The 27,914-nt window shown below is 37.7% G+C and overlaps 3 protein-coding genes across 10 annotated transcripts; 1 reads left to right on the forward strand and 2 right to left on the reverse strand.

Annotated features, from left to right (window-relative positions):
• The first annotated feature begins 6 nt into the window (after nt 1-6).
• Nucleotides 7-12,109, forward strand: LOC121404270. Of its 8 annotated transcripts, none has more exons than XM_041593613.1 (19): nt 7-55; nt 113-184; nt 242-412; nt 601-654; nt 712-783; nt 841-1,011; nt 1,194-1,247; nt 1,305-1,376; nt 1,434-1,604; nt 1,788-1,841; nt 1,899-1,970; nt 2,027-2,197; nt 2,308-2,361; nt 2,418-2,468; nt 8,166-8,225; nt 9,965-10,048; nt 10,114-10,743; nt 10,801-11,358; nt 11,917-12,109. In XM_041593613.1, exons 1-19 carry the CDS (start codon nt 13-15, stop codon nt 12,075-12,077), a joined length of 2,775 nt encoding a protein of 924 aa, XP_041449547.1. In that variant the 5' UTR covers nt 7-12; the 3' UTR covers nt 12,078-12,109. The 8 variants fall into 8 exon arrangements, with proteins under 8 accessions (XP_041449547.1, XP_041449552.1, XP_041449546.1 ...); XM_041593618.1 differs by lacking the exon at nt 11,917-12,109 and having other exon boundaries at nt 10,114-10,506; nt 10,568-10,743; nt 10,801-10,892; XM_041593612.1 differs by having other exon boundaries at nt 10,114-11,358.
• Nucleotides 12,110-20,641: 8,532 nt separating this feature from the next.
• On the reverse strand, nt 20,642-21,837 carry LOC111072093 (abnormal spindle-like microcephaly-associated protein homolog). The gene has a single exon (XM_022363731.2). The coding sequence runs from the start codon at nt 21,706-21,708 to the stop codon at nt 21,256-21,258; it is 453 nt and encodes a 150-aa protein (XP_022219423.2). The 5' UTR covers nt 21,709-21,837; the 3' UTR covers nt 20,642-21,255.
• A 3,262-nt stretch (nt 21,838-25,099) lies between these two features.
• Nucleotides 25,100-27,734, reverse strand: LOC111072092 (DNA replication licensing factor Mcm5). Its single transcript, XM_022363730.2, has 4 exons — nt 27,496-27,734; nt 26,321-27,431; nt 25,435-26,256; nt 25,100-25,374 (listed from the first exon to the last, which is right to left on the reverse strand). Exons 1-4 carry the CDS (start codon nt 27,648-27,650, stop codon nt 25,258-25,260), a joined length of 2,205 nt encoding a protein of 734 aa, XP_022219422.1. The 5' UTR covers nt 27,651-27,734; the 3' UTR covers nt 25,100-25,257.
• Between the last annotated feature and the right edge of the window lie 180 nt (nt 27,735-27,914).

The raw sequence follows: 27,914 nt of genomic DNA on the forward strand, positions 1-27,914 counted from the left end.
GATGATCTGAAGATGAATGAAATTCAAAGCGTTTTAGAAGTCTCGAATTTGACGGGTAAGTAATTTTAACAATATTCTGAAATATAGCTAACATATACATATCTTAATACAGAAAAAAGTATAACTGATACTTCGGAGCAACCCAATGGAATACAACTAAATGTAGAAGATGAAAACAAAGCCAGTAAGTGTTTGCTTTTAAGTAATTCGATGTAGGAATTCCTCATATTATTAATTTTAGCTGAAAAGTCAAGTAATGATAATGGTGATAAGACAGAACCCGATGTTTTACCCAACAAAGATGAACAATCCATTGCACTTGGGTCCGAAATTTCTGCACCTGGAAAAAGTTTTTCGCACGAAAAAGACGGCAAAGCTTCTGGTAGTTCTGATCCTCCCAAGGACTTAGATGGTAATTTTTCATTCTCTGCTACAAATGGTTTTAATTTCGACTGTTATTTTTGGGTGACCGTCCCCACGTTGTGGGGAATGAATTTCCACACGCTCATAAAAAATCACTGCATTAAAACACTTTCTGAAATATTTCTTTAAAATTAATTATAGTAAATCAATGTTATTTTTAATGGTTTTAATTTACAGATGATCTGAAGATGAATGAAATTCAAAGCGTTTTAGAAGTCTCGAATTTGACGGGTAAGTAATTTTAACAATATTCTGAAATATAGCTAAAATATACATATCTTTGTACAGAAACAAGTATAACTGATACTTCGGAGCAACCCAATGGAATACAACTAAATGTAGAAGATGAAAACAAAGCCAGTAAGTGATTGCTTTTAAGTAATTCGATGTAGGAATTCCTCATATTATTAATTTTAGCTGAAAAGTCAAGTAATGATAATGGTGATAAGACAGAACCCGATGTTTTACCCAACAAAGATGAACAATCCATTGCACTTGGGTCCGAAATTTCTGCACCTGGAAAAAGTTTTTCGCACGAAAAAGACGGCAAAGCTTCTGGTAGTTCTGATCCTCCCAAGGACTTAGATGGTAATTTTCCATTCTCTACTACAAATGGTTTTAGTTTCGACTGTTATTTTTGGGTGCCCACTTTGTGGGGAATGAATTTCCACACGCTCATAAAAAATCACTGCATTAAAACACTTTCTGAAATATTTCTTTAAAATTAATTATAGTAAATCAATGTTATTTTTAATGGTTTTAATTTACAGATGATCTGAAGATGAATGAAATTCAAAGCGTTTTAGAAGTCTCGAATTTGACGGGTAAGTAATTTTAACAATATTCTGAAATATAGCTAAAATATACATATCTTTGTACAGAAACAAGTATAACTGATACTTCGGAGCAACCCAATGGAATACAACTGAATTTAGAAGATGAAAACAAAGCCAGTAAGTGTTTGCTATTAAGAATTTCGAAGTAGGAATTCCTTATATTATTAATTTCAGCCGAAAAGTCAAGTAATGATAATGGTGATAAGACAGAACCCGATGTTTTACCCAACAAAGATGAACAATCCATTGTACTTGGGTCCGAAATTTCTGAACCTGGAAAAAGTTTTTCGCACGAAAAAGACGGCAAAGCTTCTGGTAGTTCTGATCCTCCCAAGGACTTAGATGGTAATTTTCCATTCTCTGCTACAAATGGTTTTAATTTCGACTGTTATTTTTGGGTGACCGTCCCCCGTTGTGGGGAATGAACACACGCTCATAAAAAATCACTGCATTAAAACACTTTCTGAAATATTTCTTTAAAATTAATTATAGTAAATCAATGTTATTTTTAATGGTTTTAATTTACAGATGATCTGCAGATGAATGAAATTCAATGCGTTTCAGAAGTCTCGAATTTGACGGGTAAGTAATTTTAACAATATTCTGAAATATAGCTAACATATACATATCTTTATACAGAAAAAAGTATAACTGATACTTTGGAGCAACCCAATGGAATACAACTAAATGTAGAAGATGAAAACAAAGCCAGTAAGTGTTTGCTATTAAGAACTTCGAAGTAGGAATCCTTATATTATTAATTTCAGTCGAAAAGTCAATTAATTATAATGGTGATAAGACAGAACCCGATGCTTTACCCAACAAAGATGTACAATCCATTGTACTTGGTTCCGAATTCTCTGAACCCGGATCAAGTTATTGGAAAGAAAAAGACGGCAAAGTTCTTGGTAGTTCTACTCCTCCCAAGGACTTAGATGGTAATTTTTCACCCCACTTTGAGGGGAATACATTTTCGCACGCTCATAAAAATATTACGTTAAAATTAATTATATAAAATAAATGTATTTTTTAATGGTTATTTATACAGATAATATGAAGAGCAATGAAATTCAAAGCGTCATGGAAGTCTCGAACTTGACGGGTAAGTAATTTTTACGATTGTATGAAACACTATATATAATATCTATGTAAACACAGATGGAAGTATAACTGATATAGTTGATAATTTGCAAGATGACGATAATGGCAGTAAGTTTTTACAATCAAACATTTCTTGTGGGAATATAAATATTTGTTAAACAAATTTCATTTGAAATTTCGAAATCGGCTCCCCCCGATTATTTAATTCTAATTTTACCATATTCAATCCAGATAGTACTATAATTTCAGATATTTTTAGAGCAATAACTTTATATGCATATATATAATTTACATTCGTATATATCTTTTATAAAGCAAAGTGGGCAGAGTGCATGCTATACAGTTACACTGTTTTGTGTTTGTTTCCAAACAGAATTTAAGCATAGATATTGAAGCAAGCAGAAATGTCTTATTGCTGTGCAACTGGAGGACGACAATATACACCGCAGTTTTGGATAAATCCGATCCTGCGGGACAGAAATGCAATCAACATGGTTTTTATCTCCTTATATATATATATATATATATATATATATATATAAGGAGATAAAATATATATAAATATAAAATATATATATATAAGGAGATATATATATATATATATATGTATACACATACATTATTACATATATATAATGAGTACCGAGTATAAAATTAATAATTAAAATTTCGAATGTTGAATATGATTTGGTTAGCCCTCTATTCACCAAATTATGACCCAAACTTGCATTACATAAAACAGAAGTGGTTTTCGAGGTTGGGGTACAAAATGGCAAAACTCTGCGAATTTTGTATGTATATATGAAATATGTAATGTTAATTTTCAAAGTTATTTAATTTAAAAACGTTTCCGATTCTTTTGCTATAAGTCCGCGGAGGCATCTGACGAACGTTACTGGCGTGACGTTACCAAATTCCGCGATAATAAAAGCCTAAAAATATATAGTTGGCCGAGATTGGACAAATGTTCCGGTAATTTTTTTAGGTAGTTCAATATGTTCGAAAGACTTTGATGGGAAGCTTTTATCAAGAATCAGATTTTTCCTAGGAGATAACAGTAAAAGCAAACATCTTTATAAAAATACCAAAAACCTTAACTTTTGCTTATTTTAATAATTTCAGTTACCTTTTAATAAATTTTGAAAATAATATCCGGCAAAACTGATAGGGAAATCTGTTTTTATTGACTTTACATGATTTACATGACCTTTTGGCGGAAATTCCCATATGGGTATTCATTCGACTGCTTTATTAGATTAATTGTCTTCATTATTGCACTTTTGTAGTTGGCTTGCGCTTGTTTTGCTTGTTTCCTTTCATTTTTAAAGCATGTGTGTGTAATGCATGTGTCTTTTTTTGGACGAAAGAAAGAATAATTTCACTAGTCAACACTAGAATTAGGCTGTGGCCCAAAATTTAGATTCTTATAGATTTCGGGGTTTACAAATTTTTAACGAATTATGGTCTGGTATTTTTTTTTTTGTTTTTTTTTTCAGAGGTAGTGCTTCTATTTTCGCATAACTTAAGTATTTTATATATGGTTGCATAGAACTTTGCAGTTCTGAAAAGCTGACAAACGCAGCTATCCGACCTAGACTTTTTGTATCTGCAGCTTAACGCCTGGAAGATATTAAGCTTTCAATTTCAAATTTCATCATTTTTTGGGGGTTTTTTTTCTCGCAATTTTGATTTTAAAAACTCGGGAAAAGTAAAAAAAAAAAATAATTCTTGGCCAACATTTTTGGTTTTAGATAGACGCATGAATTGGGCGTCGTTTAAGTTATTGCTCATCAGAATCTATGGATAAACGGTCAATTTGGAGCCGTTTGACCAAAACAACTCAAAAATAATTTTACCTGAAATAAATGCTTTTTTTTCACATAACTTAAGTATCTTACATCTGGTTGCATAGAACTTTGCAGTTCTGAAAAGCTGCCCAATGCAACTATAAATCATACCCAGACACTTTCAAAATCAAATTTCATCATTTTTTTGCGGTATTTTTCCCAAAATGTTGACTTTAAAAACTCGGGAAAAGTCGAAAAAAAAGTGAAAAAAAAGATAAAAAATACTTTTTGGAATGTTGGGGGCCCAACTGCCAATTGGAAACAAAGCAAACGAAAAGTGGTTGAATTTTTGGTAAAAAGTATTTTTTGTCTATTTTTTCACTTTTGAGGTTTAGTGAACGAATTTTAGCTCCACCGTTTATCCATAGATTTTAATGAGCAATACCTTAAACGACGCTTAGTTAATGCGTCTATCTAAAACTAAAAATGCATGCCAAGAAATATTTTTTTTTCAACTTTTTTCGACTTTTCTCGACTTCTCTCGAGTTCTCGAGCTTAATATCTTCCAGGCGTTAAGCTGCAGATTCTGCAGGTCTGGGTCGGTTCTATAGCTGCGTTTGTCAGCTTTTCAGAACTGCAAAGTTCTATGCAACAAGATATAAGATACTAAAGTTATGTGAAAAATAGAAGCACTACCTCTGAAAAAAACCAAGAAAAAAAATACCAGATTTTAAAAATTCTTTAAAAAAAATGACACTATAAAAAAATAATAAAGTACTACAAAAATTTTTAAATCCCGAAATCTATCAGAAAAAGTCATTTTGGTTCACAGCCTAAATCGAAAGTTCAATTTTGTCGAGTAGTGTTATATACTTGAGCCGAGGAAATACAATCGGTTAATCTCCAGTATTCAATCGTTTTTTTTGTTTTCTGAACTGAGAATTGGTATGCTCATTCCTGATTCGGTCGACAATGGGCTTAAATACGGTCATTACGGTCAGTATGTCAGTTTTCACATGATTGTGCCTACATTTTTTTTAGTATGTAAAACTTCACATGCCGTCAAAATCAAATAGCACAATGTGGGACATCAACCGAAAAGAGTTGGCACAAGTCATTTTCTGAGTAAGCGTTTTCAATAAGGCTTTCCAAAACTGCAACTTTAAGAAAATAAATATAAAAAATAAAATATATATCTAAAATTATGCACATATTGCATCTTCAGGTAAAATTAAAAGTAAACTATCAGGCAGGTTCCTGTTTTTACATCTGCAACAAATTTCCGCTTTACTCTTTAAAACGGAAAGTTAGGCGCTCCCGGATTCGTCAATCGAAAAATTTGTGCGTTTTCAAAACGGCAACAAATTCCTCCCCGAAATGAAAGCAACTGACAATTAATTTCTTTATTCTGGCTATAACAATGATCCGAACTGATTCGGATTCGGCAATCTGGTAGTTATTCTCTACAATACTGCGTTTTTAGTTTTCTGATATCTTCAAAATTGTGGCCGCCACAGATTTTCGTTCTTTGTGGTGGCGGTAGGGGGCGGGTTGAAATTTTGAAATACACTTGTAGCAGTGTGATATCACATGAGTTTGGAAACAAAATTTGGTCTTGCAGACAGACAGAGCTCGGCTATTGATGCTGATCAAGAATATAGATCCTTATGGGGTCGGATACGATTCCTTCTCTGCGTTACACTTTTACCACAAATTTAATTTACCCCTTAACTCGTTTTGAGTACGGGTATAAAAAAAGATGACTGATTAATGCACTGACACTGTTACCAGTGCAATTGAGCTTGTGCCCTTCTTATAAATAATTTTTATTTAAACCAACCTCAAAATCGGAAAAAATCGATGTCTCCGTTAAACATAACATAACATAACATACGAATATCAACCTTGATTTTGCTAGAGTGCAATTTTTTAGGAACTGAGTACTAGGCTTTCCGCGAACATTTCAAAATGGAGAACAAAAAACCAAATAAAATATTTAAATAATGAAGACAAATAGAATCTAATTAAGTCAGCTATATAAAGGCAATTATATGGATATTATAATCTTTTATTTTTATGAATATTTTTATAAACACACATGTTGATTGTACGTTCTTTGCCTCAGCAAGAGCTACCAAAAACAAGTATAACTACAGCTGTGAAAAATAGCCCCACCACCACAAGCAGTTTTTAAATAATTACCAAACTCACATTTTTAGCTTTAATGAAACTTTAAGCACATTTTTGGCAATGGGAGACTAACAAACCTGGGAATACACAAAAAATCATATTTTTTTTGCAACGTTTATAAGTTATTGAAATTCATAAAATTAGGCGAAAAAAAATAGCACCACTTTTCAAAAATGGATTTAAACTTAAAAAAATAAGCAATATGTAACGAATTTATTCGTTAACCATTTTGAACTTTTAATACTAAATCTATATGCATAATTTAATATTTGGTACAGTGTTCTTTATCGGCAATAAAAGCTGCGCAGCGTTTTGGCATGGAATCAACTAAGTCCTGGCATCGTTTTAGGGGAATTTTGGACCAGGACTCTTTAATTTCTTCCCAAAGTGATTCGATAGTGGTTGGCTTGGAAGCAGCAACTGCCTCCTTGACGTCTGACCACGGATTTTCGATGGGATTCAGGTCAGGCGACTAAGCAGGCCACTCAAAAACGTTCACAGAGTTTGCCCTGAACCATTCCTTTGCTTTCTTGCTGGTGTGTTTGGGGTCATTCTCCTGTTGAAAGACCCATACGAGCGGCATTTCATATTCTGCAAAGGGTAGCATTACTGTCTCCATGATATTCACGTACACGTGCTGATCCATGATGGTTTTTATCCAATGTATTGGACCTACTCCATAGTAGGAGAATTACACTACACCCTCCATGCTTAATAATTTTTGTGGTGTTCTGGGTTTGCATGCAGTATTCTTTGCACGTCTAACGTATGATCGAGACTTTCCACCAAACATAACCACTTTGGACTCATCTGACCATAAAATATTTCTCCATTTTTGGGATGTCCAATTTGCATGATCCCTGGCAAACTTCATGCGCTTAGTTATATGTGTCGCGTTTAAAAGTGGTACCTTTCTTGGGCTGCAGGCTTTAAGGTTATGTTGCCTAAGATATGTGCGAACTGTTTGGTCCGTCGCATTTATTTTAAGCTCTTTTTTGAGCACAGTAGCAGGCTTGAAGGGATCCTTCTTGCTCTGACGAATCAGTCTTTTGACATGAAGAGGGGTCATAGATCGTTTTTATAGCCAGAATGAAGACATTAATTTTCAGTGGCTTCCCCCGCCTCCTACAGCAAGAGACCCGTTACTCATTCTCTTTCTCGCTCGCACACTCTGCCTCGTTATGTACTCGAGCGCCCGCTGGCGGTGAAGATGTAGAATCTAAATGGTACATTAAGAATCTAAATGTTAGATGTAGAATATACATTGTAGATATAGATAACAGATGTAGCAAACAAATTTATATACTGACTGAGTACGGGTATAAAAGTAGAGTCCCCAGAAGCGACTCACAGGTTCCTTCTCGTTTGTTTTTGTTTGGTATAATATAATGCGATTGCCATAATAAATGGCATATTTAACTAAAATACTTCCATTTTCAAAGAAAAAAAAGATTTTTTCAAAAAAAAATGTAAAACAATTTGGGAATGAAACACTATGAAACACATAGCAAAAAGATACGAAAACCGGAGCGCACACAATTTTAATTCGTAAAAATTTTTCCAAAATAGTAGTCGCAAAAATTAAACTTTAAAACTCCATTAAAAAATTCTTGATAAATCGCTGGTATTTTTTTGTGATCTTAGAAGCATTTACCGATGCTCGATGGGAAACTGATTTTTTTATCTTTTTGGCTTTTTTTTTGTTATTATGGCTCTCTCTTTAATAGTGTATTGCTTTAAAAGAAAATGTCGGAATGCCGACGTTAGCTTTTATAAATGTTATTTCTACACAATCGTTTCCTTTCTTTTGTAATCTTCTTACGCAAAGGTGCTGTTATATTGGACAAAAGCAGCAAGTCTGTTCAATATAGACCGGATGTAAATACTGGTAAGAGTTAATAACGCATATATGTTTTAATTTTTTTTTTAAATTAGCAGAAAGGTTCTACATTGCTTGTATCTAATCAATTATTTGGCACCCACAATTTTCACAACGTCACTACTGTGATTACAAATAAAAAAACAAATAAGTTGCCTATCCCTAAGATCAAACACAATGAAATTGTAAGTGCCATTCAGAAAAGTCGTTTTATGCCTAGACCTGTTGCTGAGCTGCAGCTTAAGTCATTCAAAAATCTCACCGACAAAGGCACCTGGTACGAAATTAATAATGATTTCGAGGTGAATCCATCATCGGCTTACGCAGATGCACAAACAGGCGTATTAAACAACACAAAAGAAGTTACCATTAAGGACCTTGGAAAAGAGTCATCTTACTTTATGAGCACAGAAACCACAGAAACTGATGTAACTAAAGTTAAGAGAGCAATTTCATATTTTATTTCATTCGATAAATCGGATAATGAAAATCGCAAGTACAAAGTACCAAAGAAGCTTTTATTCAAAACAAATGCACACGTTCAAATCAACAAACAAATTCCTTTGGACGATAGTTCACGCTCTAATTCGTTGGGCCCACATTTGATAATTAATGAAGATAAAGACACAGAAATTCCAACGGCAGATCCGGATTACCAACAACAACCAGGAGTATCCAAGCTGCAAACTATACTTGAACTTAATGAAAATGATCTCATAACTGATAACAGAGTTACAAAACTTAAATTAGGTAAGACAGATATAGTTGGTACAAAAGAATATGACTTAATGAATGATGATAATATTTACGGGGGACCTCTTGCCAGGTCTTAGTAGAACCAAAGTCGTCAGGGAAGCGCCATTAGGAACTAAAAAAACTCATATGAAATATTATCCATACATAATAATGAAATTTCTAAACTTTTAAATTGTTCTCAGAAAAAAATGTGCTCGACTATAGTAAGAGCAATGTGGCCAATAAAAAGCTATTGTTATTAATTAAGAACTTTATATGTAAAGTTTAAAAAAACTTCCCAAGCTACTAAATTTGAACGAAAGCAAGGCAGATGAGTAAATTCAAAAGGCATAGACTTGTCCAGAAACCTACGGAAAGTAAATCAGTGTATTTAAGTCTAAAAAATGTAAATACTCGTATACTTTAGGCCTTTTGGCGTTATTATCATCGAATCAATTTTGAACATTTTAAAAGTATTTTAAAAGCCAAGTTTTTGGAAGAAACAGAACAGAAGAAATGTAACCAAGCCGAGCAGAATGAAAAACCCATGGGGCTCTCAGAAGAAAATCCTCAATGAATATGGAAAGTAAAGGGAAAGGAATTGGGTGGGACAGAACACAGTAAAGTAATTAAAAAAAGGAGATTAACAGAACTTATGATATTTTCCAGAATTTTCTTGATATACTAGCATTACATATTCAACCAAATTAACGGGTGTAGAATGTAAAGTTCCGAAAACGGAGGGATCTCGGGCATCTTGGAAAAAAGGCAAATTAAATCCAAGTGGTTTGTATGATGACCACGCATAATACCGAGTCAGTTGGTCTTCATAACCGATTATGATCAAACTAAAATTGCACATAAAATTGAGCTCAATAAAAGCACGCAAAGTAGATCAAATTGCAGTTGATAAAACGCATGGCTCTCGTACATACTATTTAACTTTTCGTATCAGAAATTCTTAGATTGATGAGATTCAAGTAATGATATTGAAGTATCTAATGGTTTATCAGGTTTAATACTAAATGAATCTAATGATGTGGTTGGTTCAGTTGGGGATCCAGGAATATTGTTATTATCAGACGCTTCATATCATGGTAAGTTGATTTGATTCTTACTGTAAAATATATGACAAAAAATGTATTATTTAATTGTAACAAAGCTGCAGAAGTCGTATCAACCCAAGAGCAAGTAAACAACACTCCACTAAAAGAGATTCAATCTAATACTGAGATAGAACTGTTTGGCAACAAGCAAAACGAAACAATAGAAGAGCCTTGTATTAAAAAAAATTCGTATATAAATACGAATGAATGCGAAACGAAAAATCAATTTTCATCAGATGAGCTCGATAAGACGGAAAGAGAAACATATGAAACTATTGGCTTAGAGACAATGTCAGGGATAAAACTAGACAAGGTAACACCTAAGTCATCCAGAGCGAACGACGCTGTTGAACAAATTTCAAATCAATTAGTTTTGAGCTCTCATGATGAGCCAGTAATACGGACTATAGGTTCTTTGCAAGAACAAGTCAGCGATGACCTTGAAGAAGGTGAGATTATTGTGTACAATCAGTTGCAACGAAATGAAACGAGAGAAAGTTCTGCCCAAAGTGACTCTGTGGTTTTCGGTGATGTTAAGTCAGAAATATTCCAAATTAAAGATTGTAACAGCGAAGAAGAATCTGCAAGGGCACCGCTTATACGCCATTACACAATCGCTGGAGACAATGCCCGAAGCATTTTTAGGTCTGTCACCCGTGAAGATACGATTAATGATATAGAAATTGGTACCAAAGATCTTATGACGGCTTCTAGCATCATCAGCACTAACAGTTTATTTTTAGACGACGAGATTTCGGAAAACATTCGCAAGAAAATTATGGCCTTTTCGCTATCTGAAACGGATTCAGACTGCATTGACCCAAGAAATATTAACAAAGAGAACTTTGATATAGACACGGCTATGGCTATGGATACTTTGGGCACATCTACTGAAACTGAATCTACAATTGTATCGGCGGCCACGAAAATACAAGCGGGAGCTCGTGGGTTTCTTACCAGGCGACGAATGCGACGCGCTAGTGCTGGTACTAAGTCCTCAACGCAAGAGACAAAGGCATCCTTTGGAAACGCTGCAATAAGCGAATCGTTTGAACGACTCATTGAGGAAGAAGCTGCGAAAAAAATACAATCCGCATATCGTATACACACAAGAAAACGTAAAGGACACAATCGAAAAATGGAAGGTATTAGTTTAGAAAGCAATTTAGCCGCCAGGCGTCAAAAATTGCAGCGCGGAGACGCGCTTCGAAATGACTCAACGCCTGAAGATGATAACATTTCTCTTACCAATGGTGGACATACACAAAAACATTCAAAGTCACAACGAAACAAAGAAAAGGGTAAGGTTTATGTTTAGAACATACATATATGTACTCCTAAGGTTTGCATTAAGTTATAATTAAATTTGTATCTAAGAGAGTTTATTTACGATTTTATTACCCTTTCAGGATGTCTGTTAGTTTCTATACAAGATAGTCCATCAGTTTTGAAGCCTTCAAGCTGAAACTGTGCCCTGACCCCTCGCACTTCAAGTCGTAAATCGCACCGCATAATCATAAACATAGCTATCAAAAGAATAATCAAGGTCAAAGCATGATTTTGTGAGAAACAATTTTTTGAGAGGGAGGATGTTCATATTTTTTACTACACTAGTCAAGAGCCAGAAATAAACCCATCTAGAGACACATTTTTTGATAAATCCTAACGAAAATTTTAAAAACTAATCAAATAAAATTTGTCACATAAAATATTTGTGTTGCTTCATTTGTTTATCTGAAGCCCAACAAAAAATTATATTTTTTTCATTACTTTACATACTATGTAGTTTACGTCTTGCCTCTTAATAGAAAAAACCTTGTCTTTAATTCTCTTTAAATTGTGTTTCATATTTTTAACAGGTGATGGAGTCAAATTTAAAACTGACATGGAACTGAAATGGTTGACATTAAGGCAGAACTCAATGCCAGTACAAATTGATTGCAATATTTTAAGAGTTATTCCAAAGCACCAAAAAAAACGTATAAAGAGCGCAGAGTATAAGAAAATAACATTTAAATAGCGTTACCCATATTTATGCTTAACTATGTTAAAATAAATCATCAATCTTCAATATAATTATTTTTTCATTATTATTGTATTATTCAGAAATCTTTTGAATTCCTCGAGAACGCTCTCTTCCTTGACAAGTGTGACGTCTTTTAGCGTAGTAAGGACGGATGGTATATTTTTGGTGAAAAGAGAAAGAAAGAGAGAAGAACATAAAACAGAGTGGTATGGGAACCACTACAATATTGGTAATTATGTTGAAAACAGACATACATATATGTATATAAATTTTAGTAGCGACATGGCCACTTTGCGCCTCGGCTCATTGTGGTTGTATGGATAAGAAATGTAGAGATGCGTACTCAGATGAGATAATTTAAAATCAAAGGGCAAGAGTACCACAGCATGGGCTCATTGCTGTCATTGCGAAAAGAAGCACATACGTTTATACAAGTATATTTCATGAGCGGTGATGACATTACTCGTGTTGACCACTAATGCACATTCGCCAATCGCGTAGATGCAGTTTCCGCAACTCTACTTTTATACCCGGGACTCAGTCAGTACATACTTATGGACGATCTTTATGATTATGTCGAATTTTAAAATATTTTATCTGTTTTCATTTTTTTCTGGTGCAATTTAGAATTTTACGCTCTTACATTTTTTTAAAATTTATTTGAACTATATCAGGAATATTTCCTACTATTTGGTAGAAATCTTTTATTATACCCGTCCATAAAATCGTTAAAATCGCCGTGTTCTTATTTTTCTCAGGAATGTAGCAGGTCAGTTCTGTATTGATTTTTTAGTTCATACAACGAAAACTTACCAACCGAATTTGAATTCGGCTGGGAACGGATAAAAGCGCGCTGGTACATTCATAGCTCTCAGAGAATGTCAGACAACGCATACATTCATCGAGTATGTATTTACATCTTTGTCTCCCATTCGAGTATGAGCCAGCCGCTCATCCGAAAGTGCTGATGGGTGACGAAGACCAACAAAATTTTCATGTCAGATAGTTTGTGTTGCGCATCAGAAAAAGTGCAACAACCTGAAGCAACCGGTTGCTTATCGGCAAGGATCCACATTCAAACGTGCTCCTGAAGGGCATTCGCGCATTCAATTCATTCATCTAAATGACATCGTCCGGAGCAAATGAAATAGCTCACAATGCTGCGGTAAATGGTCAACAATTCCAATTCCTTTCAGGTAATTTCAGACAAACACTTCACGTCCTTCCAAGTTCAACGTACTCAGATGAGATAATTTAAAATCAAAGCCCAAGACCACACCAACACGCCGTTCTAACTCGTTCTCCTTCGCAGAGTGTGTGAGCGGGAGAGGGAATGAGTAGCCCTGCAGTGTTGGAAAGGGGGTAGCGTGGCCAAACTATAAGTGGCCAAAAGGAGCTAGAGGTAGAAGAAGAAGAGGGTGGAGAATAGGGGCACCGGTTCGATTATGGTTTGGGGATGTATTTATAAAAATTAAGTTGGTCCTTTGGTGTTAATCGACGGAATAATGCGCAAGGAATAATATTTAAGCATTCTGCAACAGAATCTTCCAGAAATCATCGGGAATATGGGCCTTGTTGCTGAAAAATCTATTAATCTTAATTTTATTAAATAAATATTAATTTTATGTATTTTGATTTTATTTATACTTAATAATAATACATACGCGTGCGGTTCGTCTCAAATATAATTTTGTACTGACTGAACTCCACAAAAGAAGTCGAGCCCAAAAGGGAATTGGAAGATCACGCGCTACGACGCTCCAATACAAAAAAAAGGTGCACATATACATATGTATACGTGTGCAGCGGCTGGTTTTGGCTTTACGTGTGAGAACGTTACAGTTTGGTTTTGGACACAAGCAACATTCTTATTATACAGCGGGGCAATATAATAATGAGCATATGAATAGGGCAACTGTAATATGAATGAATATCGAACTAAATCTAAGCGACTAATTTCTCAACAAACCGGCCCTTCTGAACGACTGCTTAGTTAAAGGGAGGCACACAAATTTCGGTGATATGTCTCTTGTACACTTCTCTGGCAGTTGTCACGGTGACCACTCGAACTCTCTCGTCTTGACCAGGATGAACTTCTTTGATTCGGCCAAGCAGCCGCTAGCTCGGCGGTTCATTCTGCTCCTTCAGTACCACAAGAGTATGCACTGTTATGTTGCAAGGAAGCAAGGTATTCCAGATTCCAACGTTTCCAGAAGCCTTGAATCTTGGCTGTGATCGCTGGGAGCGCACAGTTGGCGAGAGTTAAGAAGACCTTCAATCTGGGTTAAAATGGTTGAATATTCTTCGAAAATGAATGCACTGCTTAATTAATCGAACGCCAGTCTCCCAAATACCTCCAAAATGCGGGGCTGACGGCGGAATGAAGTGCCAGTTGATTTCCTTACTCAGAAAACTTGCAATTTCCTCGTCTTGACTTTGAGATACAGCCATCCGTTGAATTTCCGTTAGTTCCTTTCTGGCTTAATGGAATGTTGTGCTATTGTCGGAGTATAAATCGGATATAGGACCACATCGAGACCAATACGATACAATTTTCCGTACTATGTTGTGGGGACCGAGAATATAATTCCAAAGTGTGGAACATAAATTCAACTCCAGCGTGTAGCGATGTGACGTGCAGGTGTCTAGCTAGTAAAACAGCGACTGGTGATTCCTTTGAAAGAAGTATGGGATTTTTTGCATCGTAAGTTGCCCTTGGTTTGTCCTCCTACGCGCATTATTGCTTGGTCGTCAGTAAATAGAGCGTAGCGAAACTGCTTGGATTTTTGAGAAAGTGGTCGTTCAGTGCTCTTCCACTTGGAAGAACTCCATCTTAACGTGTTTGATTATCCTAGAGCGTGCATATTGAAGCTCCCATGACGATTAAAAAGCGATGACAGGCGAATTTTGGCTTAGCAGGTGCCCAAGTGAGACGTGATTGGGAAAGCCTCGGTGGTCCATTCCACCACAAGATCCCTCGGTAAAAGTCCGCGGGATTGTCCGCGGTGCGAATGTGATGCCAGCAGCTACGTAGACAAGCATCCAGAATCTCAGCAGTCCGATTGCAATCATAAGGGTTCCAAGACCGAGGTGGCGATGAGAGCCAATGCAGTACAATTTCTGAGTCAGACCAACACGAAGATGGGCTGCATTCAATTCGAGCCGCGGAATGGTGTGATGATGTGCGCAACACGGGTTTTTGCCTGACAACATAGTCATTATTGAATTTCACGCGACTGTAAATAACAGCGTTCGTCTCGACGTGGAGGTGGGGTCCTCATTGCAGTGGACTCAAACTTCACGTCGGAACATTTCATGGTCCAGGTTCAACAAGACCTGGAATTCCTGTGCGTAAAACTGATTTTCCGAGGCTTTTCCATTTTCATTATTTGTTCGTATATTCCACCTTCGTCGGATATCTTAATAGTCGAGCATCACCTGTCCGCTTTAAAAACTGTTTCTTCCTCGCTATCAGATAAAGACAATATGATAGTTCTTGGTGATTTCAATTTGCCAGGTACTGTTTGGTTTTCGGTAAACGGTAATCTTGTGCCCATGTCACGACATGACTTTATCGATGGCTTGCTAGACCTATCCCTCTCTCAACCATGTGAAAAATTCCTTGGGTCGATTGCTTGATCTGTGTCCCGGTGTCAGGTGTCTCGGATCCGACCATAGCGTTGCTAACCCGAGCCCATCCGCTCACTATACCTAAAGACTCCTACCATCCTACATTCGAAGTGTTGGTCGATATTGGGCCTACTGTTTTGGATCGAACGGGTAGTCTATCTGAACGTGTCCGCTGCTTTCATTAAGCCGAGTTTACGAAGCTTAAAAACCTAATTAGGGATTTTGATTGGTCCGCTCTGTACTTGTGCACTGACGTTATGAAAGGCACAAACATTTTTTACAATGCACTGACACATTTTTTAATTCTCGTGTCCCACATGCTTGTCCGGTTAGATCTGGAAAGCCTCCTTGGCTTACCAAAGAGTTATCCAGTCTAAAAAACTTAAAATCAAGACTTTATAAAAAATTTTGAGAAGTTGGTTCTCCCTCTTCTCTTTCTCGCTATGTAATAGCTCGGTCAAATTTCTCCGTTCTTAACGCTCAATGCTATAAAAACTACCTATCTCGATGAAGGATACTATTTTCACAGGACCCTAAACAGTTTTACAGCTTCGTAAATATTAAACGTAGAACGTCCGAACATCCATCCTCGCTTTCATTTGTCAATATGTCAGCAAACAATGATCAGGCAATTGCCGATCTTTTTGCCAAATTTTTCCAAACAACATATTCTCATGAAAGCTACTCTGGTCAGCCGTATCTATACAGTTTACCAAGGTCGAATGGCATTTTCAGCCCCTTGTTAAATGAAAGCTCACTGCTTTATGATCTTCGACTAGTTAAGCCGGTGTTTTCACCAGGTCCCGACGGAGTTCCCGGCTGTGTACTCAGGTACTGTGCCGACGCTTTGTGTGCACCCCTTAAACTATTCACCCTATCCATTAACTCTTCATGCTTCCCCCCATCTGGAAGAAATCTTTTATTATTCCGCTCCATAAGAAAGGTACCAAGTCTGATGAAAATAATTTTTGGAGGCATATCTAAGTTATCCGCTATTCCTAAAATGTTTGAAACAATTTTAACAGCCAGGATTTTTAAGGCGACGATCAACAACCACAAATTTATAAGAGTTTACCTCTTTCATTTACTTTGATTTCAGTAAAGCATTCGATTCTGTAAACCATTCCCTTTTAGCACAAAAACTTGACCTTTCAGGGTTTCCGCCTAATCTTTAGAGATGGATTTCTAGCTACCTTCGTTCTAGGTCTCAAAGAGTCCTCTTCAAAAACTCCCTTCTCTTCACCTGTTAAGGTTACTTCTGGAGTACCACAGGGCAGCCATCTAGGCCCCCTACTATTCACACTCTTTATTAATGACCTGCCTTTAGTATTAACAAACTCTCGAGTACTCATGTATGCGGATGATGATAAACTCTGTGTCCAGTATAAGGACATTTAATTTCACTCTCGCTTGCAATCCGATCTCAATATCTTTCAGTCATGGTGTTGTGCAAATATGTTACACCTAAAGTGCCTCGAAATGCAAAGTAATGACATTTCATCGCTCCAGCCCCATTTTGGCTCCTTATAGCCTCTGCGGTGGTTCTCTTGAGAGAATTACCTTGGTTGATGATCTTGGTGTTAAATTAGACCCAAAGTTAAAGTTTTCTGAACACATTTCTACCATGGTAAATAAGGACATGGGCGTTCTTGGGTTTATAAAGAGGTGGTCAAAGGAATTTGACGAAGACTCTCTACGGCTCTTGTGTATGGTGCCCCCAGTACAAAGTACACCAGGACCGTATAGAATCAGTCCAGAAAAACTTTTTATTTTTGCCCTGCCTTAACTGGGATGCAGGTGTGAGACTGCCATCTTACCCTCGTAGATTGCTTTTAATAAACTATCCAACCTTAGTTAGTCGTAGAAAAATGCTTGGTATGATTTTTATGCACAACCTGATCAAGGGTGACGTAGATAGCCCTGACTTGTTGAGCCACATAAACTTTACGATTCCTGTTAGACCTACTAGAAACTTTATTCGTTTGTTCCTTCCGCTTGTAGATCAAATTTTTCCTTGCACGAACCATTTAGGGTCCTATGCTCGGACTTCGATTCCCTCTACCATATAATATCTACTACTAATTCCCGTCCTCTTCTTTAATAACTAATACTAACATACCTTTTCCGGTAATTAGTTATATTTCTTAGCTATCTTTGCATGTTTAGCTCTTTGAGCTGTGTTTAGCTCTAATTTTCCTCGAATTTCAGTCTAACACCTATCTTTCCTGCATGCTCGCGATCGGTTCGGTAACACGCGTCGCGCGTCATGCGGCTGCGCCCATCGGTAAGGTTGGGCGGGAGGAGGGGCTGCGTTTCTGCCTGGGTTCCGCGCGTAACAGGCTTCGGCTTGGTGTCGCATGGGCCACTTGATGGTGTAGTCATTGCATATCAACGTCCAGACAAACATATGCATAAGACAACACATCGGCAAATCAATGCAACTCCGTTGCTTGAGGTGGTGAATATAGGATAAGATTGCCCACGTGAACAACACTGTGGGGATAGTGGTTCGTTCCATTCGACCGAGCTTTAAATTTATCTTAAAAGAGAGCCTTTAGAACTCCATTTATGAAGTTTAAATTGAGCACGGCTCAATAGCGAAAGCATTTCATCCTTGAGTGCAATGAAATCGTCGATATTATCGCAGCCAGTAGGAATATCATTCACGTACGCGTCCCTTAGAAGCACCGCAGCAGCATTCGGATACATAACGGCATGATCTTGAGCGATTAATTGTGAACTCGAACAGCCAAGAACGGTGAAGAAGCTTTACCATACATCACGGTCAGCAGTCGGTAATGATCGAGTGTAGCAGTCTCCTCCTTTCGCCAGACGATACGTTGGTACTGCGTGTTATCTTCTGAAACCAGTAAAGGTGGGATAATCCCACCTGTTTAATATGACCAGCTGGGTGGTCAGTAAATAGCTGAAAAGGAACTCACCCCGTTCATTGGTGTCAGTGCTTTCGCACTGACTGTGGTGTGCGTTGGTGTCGCATCCAACAATTATGCGAAGTCCTTGGCCTCGCAGTCTGCGATGAGCGCCCATAGGGGCGACCCATGTGACCCATGTATGTGGAGCATATCCTCAGTAAGCTCTCTTGGCCTTCGAGGCTCACCTGTGGCTCCACCGAGGCTCACCTGTGATTCTCATCGCTGAAATTTGGGAGCAAAAGTAAGTGCAACTCCCTTTTTTCAAGGATGCAGGTACGGGCTTAACCGTGGTATCAGCTATGTGTAGATTATAGTCTTGAGTCCTCAGAGCGTATTTTTTCTAAGTATTCAGGGCTTCTTAATGAGGACGGGGCTAGGTGAAGCAGTAAAGCTCATGCTGCTTTAAAATGGTGGAGATTTATCTCCAGGATTATCAGGGACATTCCTGAGACTCGCCTCCACCATGGTCGTGTCGGCGTCACTGTCGGGGGACTCCAGCTCCTCCCCGACCTCACTCAGCCTGAGACCCCTAGCAAGGTCGCTCTCATCGGACACGTAGCCGTCCTGGAAGTAATCTGACACCACAGACGCCAAGTTCGAAGCCACTGCTTCGGCCGACTTCTCCCAATTTTCCAGAATCGCCCACCTTGGCCACCTTCCAATCGGCTGTAGGAAGGGGGATTGCAGACTTGCAGAACCTTTAAAATCTTCTCCGGCTCAGCAGGTTTTACCGAGACCCACGCTCGGTCCGCTGGGTATATCCTCCCATTTTACGGCCTCCAGCTTGGCTCCTAGGTAAACCTCCATGAGTGCTGCATCTTGACAGGCGATGGCTTTTACCGTGCCTTGATGGCCACCCGGCGTCCTTACATTTTGGTGGTGGCCCACCATTATCTGCTAGTTTCTCGAGGAACCTGTCCTGGAGCTCGGCTTCAACCACATGCAATTTATTCCAAGGGACATAACCGTCCTTGGCGCCCTTGTTAAGGACAGACTTGGATCGGCTGTGTAGCGGGATTCTCAGCTCAGCGTTGCCGCTTGTTGGGGGCCTTGACTGCGAACTTTCCAGCTTTGGCTGGAAGTCCGGGATAATTGAGCTGGCCCAGAGCATCTGCTCGTTCCTTTTTGGCGACGACTTGAAATCCGGGTCGTCGTTTGACAGAATGAAGGCCACATGCCTCTTGTCCTAATACGACGGCTCCCTGATGTGAGGAGTACTACCGCCGAGGTTGAAGGAAGTTCCCCGGTAACAAGGCGCTTACCAGCCGCGATAACGCTCTGCTTGGCAGCCTTCCCAATAACCGGTATGCTCCCGGTGCCCCCCGACGTGGTTTGGCTTATCGGAGCCCTCCTCGCAGCGGTTGGTAGACCGAATTAGTCTCCGTCCCCTTTTTCTAAAGACCTGGCTTCTCAGGCGTTGATGTAGAAGAATTGGCTTGTCCCTTCGGTACTTTAGAAGGAGTACCGAGCTCCTTTGCGGTTTTTGATTTTATATTTAAAATATTTGACATGTTTGGTCCCACGAGTAGGCGGGAAGGGGTAACCGCCTGCCCGCGAAGACTGGAGCTCAGAAGGTATCCAGATTTCGCACACTCTCGACCGAAAACCCCCTCGACCAGGCATCAGCATATACTGTTTCACCTAGAATGGAGGTAATTTCACTGAGGGTTTTCTTCTTGGCACCCGACTACAATTAGCCAGCATCCGTGGAGAGACTTGACCGGAGGAGAGTATAGTCGCACTTCCACCGGTGTGTTTAGTTACTGCGGGTGACGGTTCGCTCGTAGTCCTCCGTATCCAGGAACCAGGAGCAATGGCTGACGGCTCTGCTGCTTCTCTGTTATTCCGCTGTTACCAGATTGACTGCAAAGCCAAGTTAGAGAATACATACATATGTGTATGTATTTCCAGTTGCTATATTTAGTCTCACCAAACTCCGAGTTCCGAGTCGCTATAGGCATTTCGTATGCATGTACAAATGAAAATACATTTCGAACTCGTCAAGATCGCATCATTATGATTATTATTTCATAAAGCTGCCAAAATTATCAGAAACGATCAATCGAAAAACATATCATTGGTTTCAAATATTCTTAATAAATATACGTTAACAGTTTTATCCGGAATCTATTCCACCAAACTGAAATTTCCTTTATTTTAATATATGCATGTAACTAAAAAATTTTCGGAACCCCGCACCTCTAGCAATTCTTTTTTCTTAATAATTTCATCTATTGTCAACCAATTTGGAGATTGTACGGGTAATTTTTTTTACATCTCGTACATATTATATATGTACATATGTGTATATATTTACAAGCATTATTGTGGTTTGGAAACCGAAATGTGTACAACAAATAACCAAGTAAATTTATAGCTTTCAAGACTAGTTGACTAATAGTGATTTATTTTTTCTGGATGCTAAGTATAAGTTAATTTATAACTATTTACAATGTATATAATTTATGCATAGCTTATGTAATTTATGCATATAACTTAAACTAATTTACATCATAAAACTCGAACTACATAGTTTGTAGTAGTACGTACATACTACTATACATGAAATCTATTAAATAACACAAGTCAACTAAATACTCGTAGTGGCCTTATATCTGCTTCAATTCCTTGCGAGCTCTAAAGCCTCGAAAGCCAGCCTGAATTTTCACAGCTGCTTCTGTGGCCATTTTTTGTTTCTTTCTTACGAGAAATCCTCGAAATCCGGCTTGAATTTTGGTAGCACAGCGATCTTCAACTGATTTCGCAGCGTTTTCCTCGTTTGCTGAAATCTCAACATGATGAGCGACGTCTTCATAACGGGTGGAACTCATTTGGTTTTCTTTATGGGCGTTGTTATTGGAGCGCTGGCGCTGGTTTGGGTTCCGTTTGCTATGTGAATTTGAAAAGCGGTTTCCGAATCTGTTGCTATTAACGGCCTTAGTTGACTGGTGAACCTGCTTGCGAACACGGTAGCCACGGAATCCTGCTTGTATCTTTATGGCTGCACTTTCTTCAGACTGCAAGGACGATGATGATTCCGGGGAGCTTGGATAAATGTACATGATCTTCAACAGCACTGCGCCAGTAAATTGGGTAAATTTAGACGCGGTTTAATGCCACCAATATACAAATTGGTTCGAGGCCCGAACGTGCTCGGTCGAAATCTAAAATTGTACTGACATGCAAAAGGCGCGGGTTCGCCGAATGTACAATGAGATTTTTCATTTTCATTCACAAAACAAAGGCCCCACTCAGCGTTTCTGCCATCGCACACACCTACTTGCGTTCTCCCGTATGGTCCATATTCATATATGTATGTATTCATTTACGTATGTACGTAAACTTTTCCTGCATTTATATACAAATGTATCTTTATGCACATATGTACATACATATATATATACCCCTTTTTGTTTATTTGTAAAAATGTATGTACATACACATGTAGTCGTATTTACATATCTAGAACTCATAGATCGACTTTATACCCTTGCAGAGAGTATTCAAATTTAGAGAACAAGTGTGAAACACGAACGGTAAAGACTCTCTGTCTTTGCAAAGGTTATCAATATATGTATTCTTGATCAACATGTCCATTTTTCTGGTTATTGCCATCGAAGTTATTCTTAGTCTTAAAGTTATTTGGTTGTCCTTTTCGGCCCTTTATTGGATTAAGTGAGTATGATTTAGAACCGTGCATATTATTTGGGCATGGTTATCGCTCTTTGTACTTAATTCGTGACCTAAACAATATTATTGTTAGGGTAAGAGTAATTTTTTGTTTACGTCAGCAGTTTTACTGGTCAATAAAAAGCAGATATGCAGATGACAACCTTGCAGCTGCATGTACAGCCTTTTTTAGGTTCTTGATACCCAGTAGTAGCATACAAGGAAAGGTTCTATTCGTGCCAATTTGTCGATCTGTCAGAGCAGTATTTAAAAAATATACAATAAACAATACGAGCTGAACGAATCATATTTGTTTTCATCCCCCTTTCTACATAGTCAATGTTCAAAAGATTTACAACTCCAACTGAAGCACCAATAAATATTTTATTATTCACCAAAAACACAACATAACATTAAAGAAAAAAGTCAATAATTTCCTGTGGTTCAGATTTCTAGGCATTTGCATTTAGTCCAAATAATAAATTCAAATGCTCATGTAGGATGGGAAAGGCCTCCACTGAGCACCGGGTATATCATTGTCGAGGCACTCGATTTTAACGTTATTGCTACCATATTCATATTTGAAAAATTCGTGGATGGGGGATTGTTCAATTGAAAACACTGCTAAATACTTACATATGTATACATATACCTCACTGCAAGTCCGCCTATTTCTGTTTGTCATATGTATGTAAAAATAGAAGTGGACATCATGCGCATTATTATTCCCTATCATCAATCAACAGTCAGCGGTAATTGAAAAATACGTACAAACATACGTACACACAAATGTATGCTTGTTGTTACATTCATATGCACAGTATTTGTATATGAAAATGCATATACATATGTATGTACATACGTAGAAATATGAATTCAAATTAAATTAGCTAGAGACCCTGGATTCGGTGCAAAGGGCAACGTATCAATTTATTAATAAACCATTAAAATACAAGCATACAAATGCATACAAACATTGATGACTAGATAATATCAATATCGAATAAAAAATATGTAGATCTTCTCAAAGACAAAATGAGCTTGAGCTAACAAACAACAACATTTTGTACTATTCCTGCCGAGCCCCATTTAGCTCTCAAACACATACAAATATAATTTAATTGAAAGATTCTAATTCCTACTTCTTAAAAATGTGTGTAAAATGGAACAAAAAATGTATAAAAAACATTTTCTTTAAATTTTCCGTACCCTCAAATAAATTTTAGATGGGTTTTTGTTTGGCCGGCTTAGTCAACAGGCCGGCAAAAACGGCTAGTAAACATAAACAAACTTTCCTGTCCGCTCGTCTTCCGCTATATTTCTATGTAAGTATATACATGTGTATATATGTATATGTATTGTAAGTCGGAACCACGATCGGACCATTATATCATACATATATGTATATACAATATGTACCAGTAAAATAGTCTTCAAGTGACCGTAGAGCATCAACGCGGCAAAGTGAATTCCATGCATTTAGCACATTCCGCTGAATAGAGTGTACATTATGCTACGAAAAATGTCTACTCGAATGCCTTAACGTGAAAATACACGCCCATACATACACTATATTTGAAAATATATATGCGAGCATATATACATATGTTTGTACACATGTTCATGTGTCTATATAGTTCATGCATATACATATATGTACATCCATATGAAGCTATTCATACGCAAATGTACTAATTGAGTTTTGTATAAGAGGAAGTAATAAACGTTCTCGCACAGAAGAAAAAATATTTTTTTAAATTGGCTCGCAGCCAATAGAAAATATTGGTTTTGTGGATTTCTCGAATGACGTAGGAATACTATGTATGTAAACCAACAATGTCGATTTTGTGGTTTATTCGAACTAATACTTATATGTATGTATATAGGTTTTAAATCATGCATTTTACTTTTGAAAAAGCAAATTCAATCATACAATAATGTACTTTTTGGAATGATCGACCAAAAAATACCAGTTCAATACAGGCAAAATTTAATAGAATAGATGCTTTAGTATAGGATATGATATTGTCACCAATAAGATCAGAATTCATACATACATATGTACATATGTATGTTGGTACGAGGAAGACTCGAAAAGGCAATCAAGTTTTATTACTCGGTACAATTTTTTTGAAGTTACTGGGCAAAATATACTCAAGCTACTTTTTAAAATAATTTCATTTATAGTATTTAGAGATAAATAATTTGTATGAAAGATACATAGTACGTCATGTATCGGTAACAAAAAACTTCTGTGCAGGCAGAAAAGCAAACTGTATTGAACTGTCCAGAATCCCATTGAGAATCTTTGTTGTAACCTCTCAAAAGATTTCATAAGCAGAAGACAGTTTGAGACAGCTAGGAAATAGGAATGGGAGAATAACAAACCTTAAATCGCTGGGTCATGCCATTCCGTCTTATTCAGTTATAATATATTTTGAACTATTTTGACATTGTTCGAATAAATATTTACTATGACTACTTAAAATTTAAGTTTATTTGTACACTTAGTTAACTTATTTAATAATTTTTTATTTATTTGCTCCACAAATAAAACTGCATACCCAAAATTTCAATAACATTCTTTGTACTTTTCTAATTTTAGAATATATGATGCACATAACGAATAATATTTTGTATGACGTACGTACAAACATAAATCTGCCAATAGCAAGCATGCCCCTCCTCACGCAGCACACAACAATTTTTATTTATAATTGGACATTGTCATTAGTATGGAAATTTTAAAACACGTAACCCTCCCAGTATGTAAATTAATATAATGCATAGCAGCCCTTTTATTTGCTCCATTTGTATATGCGAAGCTTTTGACTTTATTGAAATATTTTTATATTGTAAGAATAGGGTGCAAAAGTTTGCTTATGATTTAGGATGATAAAATATTGACCATATTAGTAACTATTAGTGAAGGTAAAAAGTAGCTAGCATATGCGGTATAGCATCTTGCGTTGCATTCTATGCTGAAGTTCACCACGTCGAATCATCGTGTGAATGACTTTTACTACAGTGCGCTCTTCGTACTTTTGACGTAAAAAGTCCTGAAAAACGTAAGAAAAAGTTTAAATCAAATTCATTTATCTGTACAAACGAATTATTACCTGCAAGATATTCTGCTCAGAGACTTGAGATCCGATAGCAAAACGACGTTTTAATTGTTTTTCAATACGGTTAAGAGTTTCCTGGTCTTCCTCTGTGGTGAATCCCTCAGCCCCGGCCAGGCTTCCAGTCATAGCTGCGTCAAGAGTAGATACTTGGAAAAGTCGAAGGGCTTCGTTGACATGTTCATCGATGACAAAGGGAAGCAAGCGTATTTTTGCTAATGACTCTGATATTCGAATCACAGCCTCTAGCTGGCGCACTGTAATCGGAATACTTAGTCGTTTGTCTGCGTTTTTTTCCTGCTGCCCGGCACCACTTCGCATCAGTACATAGCGGCTCTTAAGCTTCTCGCCAGCAGCTTCACTTAATCGTGGCCCACAATGGGTGCGACAGTAGTGTATGTACTTTTTAAACGTGGACAATGATATTTCACCTTCGGCTGGCTCAGTGGGTCCGGATTTATTTGAACTAAGATGCACGTTTATGATGTGCTTTGCGAGTGTAATATCACGTGTCTCATCATGTACGTCCTTAACAATAAAAATCATGTCAAAACGAGATAATATTGTGGGCATGAAATCAATATTTTCCTCGCCCTTTGTATCATCCCACCGACCAAAAATAGAATTAGCAGCTGCTAAAACCGAACAACGAGAGTTCAATGTGGTAGTAATGCCGGCTTTTGCAATAGAGATGGTTTGCTGTTCCATTGCCTCGTGTATGGCCACCCGGTCATCTTCACGCATTTTGTCAAATTCGTCAATGCAAACGACACCACCGTCGGCCAATACCATGGCACCTCCTTCCATGACGAAATTGCGCTATGCGGATAAGATTATCAGCTAAAATAAAATGATTTTTCATCTAATATGCAAACGTACTTACCGTTTGAGGATCTTTCATAACCGACGCTGTGAGACCAGCCGCGCTAGATCCCTTTCCTGACGTGTACACGGCAATCGGGGCTACTTTCTCAACAAATTTGAGTAGTTGCGACTTTGCCGTACCAGGATCCCCCAGAAGCAGTACGTTAATGTCGCCACGCCGACACAACCCATCTGGCAGCCGCTTGCGGGACCCACCAAAAAGCATACAAGTGATCGCCTTTTTAATGTCCCGAGAGCCGAATATACTAGGCGCCAATGATTGAGAAAGGCGTTCATATATATCTCCAGAGGCAGCCATGCGTCGGAAGTTGTCCTCCTCATCGGTGGTTATGTTGCTATAGCGAGAAATGGCACCGGATCCCTCTGTGTCCACTGTTATGCCCACCACCCGCATATAGGGCGCGCGAACGCCCACAACGGCCTTCTCTCGACCATCTTGACGAGAGGGTTTACCCACTTTTCGAATTGAATAAATACCTTGTATGAGCACACGATTTCCTGGCACAACACGTTCGCACAGTGAGCGGTCACAAAATAGCTGCAAATGCCGAGGAATCTCTCCTTGAGGTACAAAGTCTGGTAGCTCTTGCAATTTTAGAGTTTGAAAATCCACGCACTTGCACTTGTCTGGCATTACGAAGAATGGATCTAGGGGGCACTTTGGTCTTCCCGCCTGTTCGGTTGTGCATTTTCGTGGCAGGGCGTAGCCTTCTAGTCCGGGATTCACTCTGAGATTTGGTATAACAGTGCTGCACGACAAGCACATAATGGACATTTTCGTTGCCTTTGCACTTATGCCAGATGCAGATACAATTATTCCTGCAATTTTAACCAAACGCGACACGCACTCTGATTTTAGTCCACGTATATTGGTGGGGTTGGCATTGGAGCTCAAAAGTATTTGGATGTCATGCATGTGTTCCTCATGTTCGGGACGTGGAGCTGTAATTTCGTCAGCCACTTCCAGAACAGCCTCTTCAAAAATTTGCAAATGCTCAGTTGGCTGTTTGTTCATTTTATCGGCAAGGGCCTCATCAAATCCCACCAAATCTTCCATTTCGATTTCCAGAAAATAGCGTCCATTAAGGTAGTTACGTTTCAATGTGTCACTACAAAAGACTTTACTACTTAAACCTTCCATCTATGTGTATGTAGGATTTCTTTATAGCTTACCGGTATTTATAAAAAAAGTTGTCCTCGTTGAATGTTCGAATAAACTCCTTGTACCTTTTCTTGACTGCTTGCAAATTTATTTGGGCACCGTCAGGCTGCTGATCGTTCCCGAAATTATCAGAGAAAAATACACCAGCATCATCAAATCCCTCCATTATATTTGCTTGCTAAATAATGCGGTTTTCTATTGACAAAATCTTAACTTGGATGCCGCGATGGATAATTTTTGCCGCCAAATTGTACTAAACAAGATAGTATCGGGAAAGCGATATTTATTTTGTTTTTAGTATTTTAAAAAGCGATATGTGATACTTTAAATATTTCTAGTATTTTTAATATTTTTTAAACCAATTATTCTTCATATTTCATTTTCTCAGAAAATAAAAATCGAAGAAGCTCTCTAGCGTTAAAAGAATAAC

Source organism: Drosophila obscura, unplaced genomic scaffold, assembly GCF_018151105.1.
Source record: "Drosophila obscura isolate BZ-5 IFL unplaced genomic scaffold, ASM1815110v1 contig_192, whole genome shotgun sequence".
Lineage (NCBI taxonomy): Eukaryota > Metazoa > Arthropoda > Insecta > Diptera > Drosophilidae > Drosophila > Drosophila obscura.